Raw genomic sequence first — 11,857 nt, forward strand, 5'->3', positions numbered from 1 at the left:
ACGAGCCGTGTCACGCACAGCTGAGCAGCTCCACTGCAGGGCACTTGAAGAAAATGATGCAGCTGCACCCCTGCTCCAGCCGTGCCTGAACCTGCTCGGGCCCTTACTCACAAGCTACTCCACAGCCTCGAAGCAGCTGCATTACCGAAACTAGGTTTTTCGATCCTAACACGTAGGAATGTTTTATGTGAGGAAGGACAACTTGAGGAAGGACGAGAGCTCGCTGCTTTATACGAGCCAAGCTGTAAGGCTTGAATGCCGTGTGGTGATGCCACTTCGCCCCTCTTTGGCTGTGTGTACCCTCCTCACCGCCTGATAAGCGCAGTGTGACAAGCCGTGGGCCACGCCTGCCATGCCGCCCCGCCCCGTCAGTGCGCCTCAGGTGCCCGTCATGGCGGCGGCGGCGCAGCTGCTCCGCGGGGCCGCCCGCGCTGCCCGGGCTCCGCCCGCCCTGGCCCGCCGGGCGCTGGGCTCGGCGCCGCCGCCGGGGGTCCCGGCCACCCGGGGCGGGCCGCGTTGGGCGCTGGCGGGGGCGCTGGGCGGGCTGGGCTTGGGGCTGGGGCTGGGGCTGTGGCGGCGGCGAGCAGCCATGGCGGCGGGCGAGGAGGAGGAGGAGGAGGAGGAGGAGGAGCGGCTGCGGCGGCGGTTCATGGCGCCGCCCGTCAGCGGGCTGCGGGAGCTGCGGCGGCGGCGGCGGGAGCTGCGGAGCCGCATGGAGCTGCTCATCATGGAGACGCAGGCGGAGGTGTGCCGCGCCCTGGCGGCCGTGGACCCCGGCGCCGCCTTCGCCGTGGACACCTGGGAGAGGAAGGAAGGTGCGGGGGGACGGGAGCAGCGGGGGGGGGGGGGGGCTGCGGCCCCGGCGGGGCGCTCCCGGCCCTCGGTGACCGGCGGCGCGGTGCTGGCCTTGGCAGGCGGCGGCGGCATCAGCTGCGTGCTGCAGGACGGAGACGTCTTCGAGAAGGCGGGCGTCAACGTGTCCGTGGTGTTCGGGCAGCTCTCCGAGGAGGCGGCGCGGCAGATGAGGAGCAGGGGCAAGTCTCTCAAGGCCTCCGCGGACGGTAAGCGGCCCGAGGCTGCCTCTGCGGGCGGGGGGAAGGCAAAGTCACAAGGTTGTTCCTCGAGAAAGATGCTGCAGGAGTTGCTTCTTGTAGAGGTGGAGGGAGAAAGCCAGAACGACGCGAAGGCCGAAGGGGATTCGATGGCATTCCTGTAGCAAAGGTAGTTCTCAGGATGGGACGGTAGAAAGCTGGAGCAGTGCCTCACATTTTCAGTGGTCATCATCATCTAAAGGATGCTCTAATGTTACCTTTAGGTTGCGTTTTTAGGACAAGTGTAGAAAGGGTACTTAAGTGCATAAAAATTGTGTGTGAGAAGTAAATCTAATTAATAATTATCACTACCCAACATAATAGATGGTCTTGTAGTGGACCAATAACTTGGAAACTAAGTATAAATAGTGATGTTCCTTACATTCAAATAAATGAAGTTATTTGACAAGCTGAAGACTTCTTTTTCCTGTGCATCTTTTTACCTAGGAAAACTGCCTTTCTGTGCCATGGGTGTAAGCTCTGTTATCCATCCAAAGAATCCTCACGTTCCAACTATGCACTTCAACTACAGATACTTTGAAATTGAGGAAGCAGATGGTAAGAATTGTCAGCCATTGTAACACGTATGATGTGTGACTCTGCATGAGGAAAGCAGGAGTGCATGGCTAGGGTTAGAGGTTAAGAACCAGTCCAGTTTTGTTCCCAGGTATGCCAATAACAAGTTGTGTAGCACCACATTTCTTAATCTCTGGGGTTTCAGAGTTATGTTAATGTGCAAGAGGCCATAAATATATGTAAAACATTGAAAGAAGCAACTGTAGAATTTAATAGGAGAAAGGCCTGAAGGACTGGTAAGCATTCTGGTCAGGCTATGCAACCTTTGTCTCAGAAGCTGGAAGGACATACTGTCAGAAACATCACTCTCTGTGTTAGTTTTCCTCCCCCTGAGTTTCTGCCATGTGCTACTGTCAAAAGGCAGGCTTCAAAGCTAGGTGCTTTAGCACCAAGAGGCCATTTGTATGTCAAAGCTCAGGGAGAATTTTCTTTGAATTATTTTGTCAGAGTATTAAAGATAATTTCTAACCAATTAGTTACCCTGGAATTATTAACGATGTTTCCTTTCTTTGGCATGCAGTAATGTTTCTAGATACTTGAAGTATCCATGAAGTTGCAGTTTCCTTGTCTTGTATAAGGTGTAACTATGACAATAGGAATTGACAGCCCATTTTGTGAAATTGATACTCCGTGGCATCTGGTAGAGTAACATCTCCAAAATATCCAACAAATAGTTCTCACTGCTGTGCAATTTGTTCCATGTTTTCCTGTTTGTTGAATTACCTTGAACTCAAATTTGTCATGATTGTTTAGGGATACCACTGAATAATGATTTTTGTATTGTTCAAGTAGTTGTTAGTTGTTGGTGAGCCACTAGCAATGTATTTCTGTTTGGCAATTTAAAAAAAAAAAAAAAGAAAAAAGTGTTGTTTGCCCCTCTCCTATAGGCACTAAACAGTGGTGGTTTGGTGGTGGAACTGACCTCACTCCAACTTACTTGAACGAAGAAGATGCTGTACATTTTCACAAGACTCTGAAGGAAGCTTGTGACAAGCATGATCCAAAGCTGTATCCGAAGTACAAGAAATGGTATGTGGGGAGTGATGTGCTTGGATCCCTGTTGTGGGAGCAGAAGATGGTGTTGGAAACTGTCAGTTAAGTGTGTTCTAGGAAAACTATGTTCTGTTCTGCCTTTTGATAAGTATCAGCAGGCCCTAATGAAAATGAGGAGATGTGTATTGGGATAAAATGTAGTCTAAAGCAGTCTGCTATTTACGGAGGCCCGAGAGATACTGTTTGGCCATTGTTGCAGTTTTGAAAACTCCATTCCAGTTATTCTGCCTTCAACATGTCCTTCATTCCTTTTTTTTTTTTTTTTTGGCCAGGTAGGTAAAGAAGCTTCTCTTTTTAATGTAGAAGCTTCATAATTTTGATGGAGCTGCAGTTTTGTTTCAAGTGACGCATTCACAGAGTGTTCAACAGCATATTCTCTAAAGATGTGAATTTTGAATGTTCTTGAGCTGAGAGATGCAGTTGATGGGATCCTTTGCTACTCAGTGGGGGCTTGCTGCTTTGTGTCTGATAATCCTATCTGCTACAAGCTATGGTATCCAGAAGGGAGGGTTAGCCTTTTGTAAGCTACCAAATTTTGTCTGAGGACAGGAGATAAAGTGGGTGTTGCAGCTTGGGTGTGAGCCTCTTAGTGTAGAGAAGCACGTCTTAAAACCTTAAGACTACAGTCTGGCTCTCCGAGGAATCTTTTTGTGTGCTGGTTCAGAGTGCCTGCCTTAATGGTCAGGTTGTGTGCAGGGAAAGTAGGCTAGCAATGCCAGATGCAGGGCATCAGAGGGACAGACATCTGTTCTTAGTCTGAGGGCAACTCAAGGGAAGACTAATTGTATCCCATAGACAAAGACACTGGTTCCTAATTCGAGCATAAGCGCTTGCTGTAAACAGCAGCTGTGTAGGGGCATGTGGTTGCAATGATGGAGTAATATGAATCTCTGCGTCACCCTTGTTCCACTCCTCTCAAACAGGAAAGCTCTTATGTTTACCATGCTGCCTTCCTGATCCAGCTTTAAAACTTTGTTAACAATGATTGTGGATGGACACATGTATGGCATGCTAGTCTTGAAGGCAGGCATGATCTTGCTGTTGGTGGTTTCTTCTTCCATTTCTACCCCACGTGAAGGCTTGCAGGGCATGGCTGCCCAAGCATGCAACTCTAAGTTGGGTGTGGATACAATGAATCAGGTGATTTATAGTAATTGCATACCTACACACTCCAGTAAATACAAAATAGATTAATTCCCACCTCATTGTAGGATAAACTGCACTTATTCTTCCATAAACTTGAAAATGAGCTGTGAACAGCCACTGCTAGAATGACCTCATCTTCTACATTTAACCATTACAAAGTCTTTTTCCAAAGAAAGCTGCCTCACTTTTTTTTTTCCTGTCCTCTTAAGTGACAGCAGCTTTCTTATCCAGTCTTGGGTTTGCCAATTCTTTTAGTTCTGATGTAGAAAATACATTTTTCACAAGAATGGCAAAAAGAGTAAAAAGATCCTCTTTCAAGTTTATTTCACATCTGCCTGAAAGCTGTACAAATAATCTGGGATCTGCATGTAACCCTGTGAATGAAACCTAGAAAGAGCTCCCAGGGTGAAGTTTTGAAATCAAGTGTCCCTTCTCATAGGTAGAGAACGTGGATTGGATCACTCCATATGGAAACTTTTGCCACGGTTTTTGAATGTTGCATGTTCAGTGACTGTCCAGTGATACGTAGCTTTTCAGGGACGATTTAATTGGAGCTTTTACTGTGCTTGAATGCAGGAGTGCGTTCTGTGTGGTGTTGTACAGTCCTGCTCTCAGCAGGCAGTGAAACAGTGGTGCAGCCAGCACTGTAGGAATTGACTTTTTGTCGCTATTTCACCAGTGCCATCCTGTGCCATGTAGCTGTTCGGAGTAGTGTTTGTTTCTTTTAATATTGTGGGCCATATTATTAATTGTCTGCTGCCCCTTTCAGGTGTGATGACTACTTCTTTATCAAGCACCGTGGTGAGCGAAGAGGGATTGGAGGCATATTCTTCGATGATTTGGACTCTCCTTCCAAGGAGGAAGTTTTTCAATTTGTGCAGAGCTGTGCCAAAGCCATTGTGCCTTGTTACATTCCCATTGTGAAGAAGCACTGCCATGACGCCTTCACACCAGAGGAGAAGCAATGGCAGCAGCTTCGGAGAGGACGGTGAGTACTGAAGGAGCGAAAGAATACCTGGGAGGTGGAGGAGACTGGCGAGAATAAAATGCGCTAGTTCTTCATGGTTGTGGGGTTTATGTCCTGAAGTTTATTTTACATTCTGTCACAGTGTAGGTTAAGTTTGCACAAGTGCTCAAAAGCTTGCCAGAGGGTTGCAACACTTTCGTGTACAGAACTATTTTTGATATCCAGTGCTGAGTTGCCAGGGAGGTTGCAGAAGGTACCAGCACACCCTTGTATGTATCCCCAACTCTCCCATATGCAGCAGCACAAGCAACCGATATAAAATGCTACAGTTTCTCTGACACCTTCAAGGAAAAAAAAAAAAAAAAAAGAGAAGCTCTGTACAAGCAAAGAGGTGCATGTGTCCTGAATCCCGCCTTCTCCTGCAGTCCAGTGATACGGGATATAGAACTGTCCTGTCACGAGGAGCATAAGGGTGAAGGAGTCATGCATACTATTCAATAACGAAGCTAAACTCCAGCAAGTCAACAAATATTTGTACCCAAGAGTGTTTTCAGTTTCTTACATATTTATTCTATCTGGTATTTTTCTTGGCATTGAAGTAAGCATGCTGTGAACTCTGTGAAGGAATAAAGATAAACAGAGGTTTTATTTTTCTGGAATGGTCCAAAGTCTTTAATGTAGACACTTGAAGATGCTTATTACTCTGAATGATTGTTAATGCTGCAAAAGCGTAAGTACATTGGTACGTACTCTCGTCTCTGTCCTGTGATTGCCTAAGCAGGTGGAGAAATGTGAATATATGTGCCCTGTGCAAAAATGAGGAGTCTTGCTGCTTTTTCTGCAAAGAAACCTGTGAAAGTGGCATGGAGAGGACATAAGCATTCAAGTTTAGATCACTGGCCTGCAGCAGTTAGTCAAATAAGCATATATGCTTAATTGGCTAGAACTGTTCCTGGGAGTGCTGGACTCCTGGGATCCATTCTGTAGATGGGATTTAGCAAGCCTGGTAATGTTACAAGAAGGAATAGCTTCTTTAAGCTGCAGCTAGGACTGGTTCAGGCTGCCTGTTGCTCTGGACCTGTTTGCAGGTTGTTGAACTAGGCAAAGCTCTTGTTTCTGCCAGTAAGAAAGAGCTCCTTCCTTTCTGTTTCTCTGCTAAGTATTAATACCTCTGTACTGGTTGTTAATATAAACCCTACAGAATTGTCACTGCTCTGTCTGCATGCTGAGGGCAGAAAAATGTCCGTTCTGGGACTAACACGTCCCAGCCAGCACTTTGAAGCTGTCTGACTTTGCTGCTTTCCATACCTCCTCAAGAAACAGGAAAATCTTTTTCTGACCATGCTGCTGATGCATCCTTCAGAAGGACCTGGAGCATGGAGGACAGCATAGAGGAGTTTTTTAAATGTATATGGTCACTTCCAGCTCCTCTTGTCTTGATACCACCACATGAGAGGACTTAGTGTAACCAAGCTAAACCTGGTGTCGAGCTTGCTAGCAGGGTGGAGTCCTGGTAGAAGTAAGGTCGTACAGCACCATGCACAATGCTCTCTGCATAGTTTGTCCGCTCATCTGTTAGCTAAGGCCTTACTTCCTATGCTTTGTGCAGCAGCAAGGTTTTATTTTCATTTCCATGTAGAAGATGCTAGAGACAGTTGGCCCCCAAAACAGGTTTCATTTGACACCCAACACAGCAGAAAGGCAGTTTTTGTTTGACATCTGCTAGCTGAAGAAGGCACAAGCAACTTGTGATTATAAATTTGTTTTTCTGTTGTATCTTCACTCCCCGTAGGTATGTGGAGTTCAACTTGGTTTATGACAGAGGTACAAAGTTCGGCCTACTAACACCAGGATCAAGGATTGAAAGCATTCTTATGTCTCTGCCACTGACTGCAAGGTAAGGGCATAGCTGTGTATGGAGTTGCAGGTAGGCATTGTTCTCACCAAAATACTTTAGGATTAAATCAAAGGTCTGTTGTGATGTCCAGTCTCTTAACAGTGGTTGGTTCATGCCTGATACAAGAACTAGCCAATTACATACAGATGCTTCTCTGCTCTGCTACAGTCACCCATTTTCTGCTAATGTGTGGCCTGGATATCTTCTGACAAAAAAAAAGGTCATTTTAAATGTTTAGTACCCATAGAGGGAACAGGAAAATCTTTCAGCAGGTATTTATTTAGTAGCTCTTTGAAACCGTGTGAAATTCTGGCAATACCTTACAAGCCTGTGGCAAGGAGTTCCACGGTTTGTGCACTGTATGAAAAAGAACTTTGTTTTCTACTTGCACCTGATGGCTTCATTTGACTTCTCAGTGAATAAACAGATTTTTTTTTCAAGAAAAACAGATTTTTCTTCACAACAGTTCTTATTTCACAGACTTCTATTGTTCACTGTCTGTTTTCCAGGCTGACAAGTGTTCCTCTTCCTAGTCTTTGTACAGCAGCTGTTCCACACCTTTCAACGCATTTACCACTTCAGGCTTAAGTTTTCTTTGTCCTTGCTGATCTGGGAATAAGGCTCAGACAACAGAAGCTACATATGTATATTTAAGATGCAGGTGTGCTGCTGACTCATACAGTGGCATAATGTTGTCTTTATTCATTATTCTTTTCATAATCTTAATATGCGATTTGCTGATTTGGAGCACAGGCTTTTTCACAGAACTGTTACAATGCCAAGATCTTGTCTGGGCAATAGAAGTTAAATGAGTCTCTCAATGTGTGGGTAACTTTTTTTCCTCTCTGCGCTACTTTAGATTAATCAACATTGAATTACACCTACCACATTATTGTTCAGTTGCTTGGCTTGATATTAGTGTTTTTCAACTACCTTTTTGTTTTAAATTATCTCACTTAATCTCATAACAACTAACTCTGGCATTTACTATTTACTTCCCTTTTTAGGTTGACTTTAGATATGCTGATTGCACAAGTCTGTGTCATGAATTTAGTGACCTCCTTCCCCTAGCAAAGCTAGCTGTCACTTGCTATCCCTTAAATGTGAGGGCTGTCCTGTTCTCACCCTACTGCCAACACCAGATGTGTCCCCAACCTCCTGTTGTATCATGGTCCTACCTCTTGATTTCATGGCTGCAATGGTCTGATTTTGCTTGTTTTCACCAGCATAAATAGCTCACTTCACAGCATGAAGGGGTCCTTCCTAGAGGGGAAGGAAATGGAAAAAGGTTGTACCCATCCCTTTATGACTGCTGACACTTTTCTTCCTGCCATGCCTCTTTTAGTTGACTTTTCAATAAAAGGTGGTCTCTCACCACCTTGGTTTTTAAACCCAGGATTCAGCAAGGACTGGTGGTGCTTCCAGTCCAGCCATCATTGAAGAACTTGCCATCATGGACAGCTGAAAACATTGCATCAGGGTCAAGTGATAGAATATGAAGCTGGCAATTTCCCTCGGGCCTCATGTCCTCACTGTCTTATGCTGGAGTTTCTTTTTGACCTATTGTCTCATGATACAAGTGTGGCATGAGGCTGTTAAACAGTTTGGAGATAAATCTGCATGTAGGAGGCATTTCTGATTTTTTGGTTATTTTTTTCCTGTCTTTTCAGAAGATGGAAAAAAAAGACTAAGCTAACATTTCTGCTGTATCTTTGCATTGCCTGTCTTTAATGAACTTAATGATTTGTAGCCTTATGTGTGATACGAGACTATCAACTGTGCATGTAGCACCCTCAGAAAAGGCAGCTGGGCAGTCTGAGTGCATTTCCCCTCTCCCTGCAGGTGGGAATACATGCACACCCCTCCGGAGAGCTCAAGGGAAGCAGAAATCCTGGAGGTTCTCCGCAATCCCAAGGACTGGGTGCACTGACGTGGATCGTGAAGAAGATGGATTGCTCATACTGAGCCATTATGAAAGAACAAGAATGCCTGCGAATCAGCTCATTTGAAGTGCTGCTGCATGGCATTTTAGTGTACCTATTTATACTCTTAAATGGTGCCTTAATGATGTTGTAGACTTGTTGTAACTTGCAAATATATGAACTCATTATTTAAGAGTGATCAGCTGATGTCATCCGCTGTTGATGTTGCCTTGTGAAGGACTAGTGATACCCTCCCAGGGCTAGCGTGCATGCTTAGGAACTTCCTCAACAGATTTGTTTGACTGCAAAATGTTAAACTACTATGAAATGTTCCCCCAGTGGAATGAAAGTTATGTATGCCTACACGGCACAGCTCACTATAGGATAATGTTGGGATGATTCTAGAAATTCTTTTTTAAAAGAATAAATTTAAAATAATAAAGAATAATATTTGTTATGATTTTAAACTTGAACGTCTGCCTTCTTCACCTTGTGAAAAAGATGTGTATATTGACCCTATTTTATTTGGGGGGGGAAGCCTCTGTGCCTTTGACTTGACTGACCAGTGAACGAGGGATTCTGGGTTGGGGTGCTGGTTGTGCCTGATGTGGGGTGAGAGCTGGCTGTCAGCTTTAAAGAGAAGCTGTCTAATGCTTCTCTCCTTAAATCGCAGCAGCCATCAGCTGCAACAGCACCCCTCCCCTCTGCCTCTTGTCAGGGTGGGTTGGGACAGGCCAGGAAGCTGCTGAGCGCTGCCCTGGGCTTCCCCTAAAATACCCAGGCTGCTCCGATCGCCCTCCCACGGGCACGAACCGTTTTGGGGAATAGAAAGCAAAAGGCGATCGCCGTCTCCCCGTCGGGGAATCGAACCCCGGTCTCCCGCGTGACAGGCGGGGATACTCACCACTATACTAACGAGGAGCGCGTGCGGGACACCCGGCCTGCCCGCGCCTTCTCTGACGTCACCCCCGCGTGACGCAGCGCGATGGCCCCCGCAGCGCCCCGCCCAGACGCGCTTCGCTGCAGGGCTCCCCAACGCCTAACGCGTGGCCCCGCGCTGCGGGGCGATTAACCGGGAATTAACCAGGAATTAACCAGGAATTAACCGTTAATTAACCAGGAATTAACCGGCTCGCGAGGCGCGGCAAAAGCCGGGCATTTCCCGCCTCAGGCACCAAAATGGAGCTGGCCCGTACGGGGATCGAACCCGCGACCTTGGCGTTATTAGCACCACGCTCTAACCAACTGAGCTAACCGGCCCGCCTTAGCGCCCGCCGCGCCCCGCGCCGCCCCTCAGGCTGCACACCCGCAGGAACACGGCCGCAGCTGCGGGGCTGCGAAGGGCTAAAAGGAAGGTGCAGGAACCCTGCCTTTGTCTGCAGGGCGCTGAGGGGCCCCTGGCCGCGTCCCCGCACCTCCCAGGCACGGCCGGGCGCAGTGTGGGCAGTGCTCCGGGGGGCCACAAAATGGCTGGCGCCTCTCCCCGTCGGGGAATCGAACCCCGGTCTCCCGCGTGACAGGCGGGGATACTCACCACTATACTAACGAGGAGCGAGCTGCGGGAGCTGCCGCCCGCACAGCCCCCCAAAAAGGGTCCGGAGCGTCCCGGTGTGTGGGGCTGGAGGGGAGCCTGCGGGGCAGATCCCCTCCCCAGCAGGGTAGACCACGTATACAAGCAAGACACTATACAAAAAATAGCCAAGAAATACCTTTGTTTCAGCAGAAAGAAGTTGTTGAGGAGGACATCAACAAATCCAAGCCATTCATCAACCAGCAGCCTGAGTGCTGGCCTGGGCTCCTCAGGTATCTCCTCCTTTGCCATTTCACTTGCCACTGATACCACCTACCCTGAAACACAATAATAAATATAATACGTTTAGGAAGCAATAAATAAATAGATAGACAAATAATTAAACGGCAACTGCACATAGAAAGCATACCACTGTGTGATGATAATTCAAGAGCTTTCTTAAAACCAAGCAATATTTAACATGGATTTTCCAACACTTGCCACAAAAACAAACAACAAACAAACAAACAAAAAACGACAAAAACACAAAGAAACCAACATGGTGGCAAAGCTGCCTCTTGGTGAATGCCTGGCATGAAGAGACTGCCATGGAGCCAGTGTGAGAAAACCTGGAGTTAGAAAGCAACAGGACAGGAGATATCTGATGCAAAAAATGAGCAGAAAGAGACAGGTATACATTACAGAGAAACAGAAACTCCCACAATAAAAGTTTCTAAGTTTAAAAAGTATATTTTATCAGTAAGATACTGGGGCTTAAAAAAAAGTTGAGAGGCATCCACAAAAAATGTTGAATTAATGAACAGCACATGAATGGCACAAAGGCACAGCCCTAAGAACAACAAACCTAATATCCTCCAAATTCTGTAGTTTTTTTTGCATTTCTTGCCCCTCAGGATAATTGCCACCTCACTAACACAGACCAAGACCTTCAGAACTGTGGGTTTTGGCCCATCAGAGACCAGAGTCCTCAGGAAGCAGATCAAAAGAGTCTGGGAAACTGAAGCAAACCAACCATGCCAGTGACAGATGGCAAATGCCTGTCATAGCAAAATGTGGATTTTATACTTCAAAATACTTCAGTCTCACTGGCTCACACCATCTCACAAACATACATGTAAAGGATTTTGTTAAAATTTTGAGATAAACAAACAGTATAACAAAAAACACTAGTCAGCAAAGAGCAAAACTATAAGGTCTACTTTATGTTTCTTGGAGTATGTACCACTGCTGCACCAGTATGCACGATGCTGTCAGAAAACAAGAACAGACTAAATTTTAGCATCTAGCTAGTACATGTCAATCTTAAACCTTTCATGTAAAATAAAACTTCGATAAAATGAACACACACGTATGCTTTTGATGTTTCCATGACTTATCCCTAATTATGACACTTCTCAGATCACATCCACATATCTAATTTTTGTACTTCAGTTTAGCCAAGAACACTTCTACCAGATACTTATGATTTTGCAAGCTTTGGTGTCCTAAAATTGTCCATAATATAACTTTACATTATATTATATATATGTATGTTATTTGCTGGGAGCCTGCCCATTCAGACAAATGTGTAGATTCATAGGTTGGTTTTCTGTCAACTAGAGGGATGTTTTAATTTCCTTTACAATAATATAATGTAGGAAACTGTTAGAAATTTGTAGGTACTGGTGTAAACTG

At 46.0% G+C, this 11,857-nt stretch overlaps 1 protein-coding gene across 1 annotated transcript; it reads left to right on the plus strand.

Moving 5' to 3' along the window:
• Positions 1-391: 391 nt before the first annotated feature.
• CPOX (coproporphyrinogen oxidase) lies at positions 392-9,112 on the plus strand (the record flags this gene model as incomplete). Its single annotated transcript, XM_084282659.1, has 7 exons — positions 392-815; positions 915-1,061; positions 1,539-1,649; positions 2,555-2,696; positions 4,636-4,854; positions 6,626-6,730; positions 8,573-9,112. 7 exons carry the CDS (start codon positions 392-394, stop codon positions 8,658-8,660), a joined length of 1,236 nt encoding a protein of 411 aa, XP_084138785.1. The 3' UTR covers positions 8,661-9,112.
• Positions 9,113-11,857: the final 2,745 nt, after the last annotated feature.

Source organism: Netta rufina (genome assembly GCF_964035555.1).
Source record: "Netta rufina genome assembly, chromosome: 1".
Taxonomy (NCBI): Eukaryota; Metazoa; Chordata; class Aves; order Anseriformes; family Anatidae; genus Netta; species Netta rufina.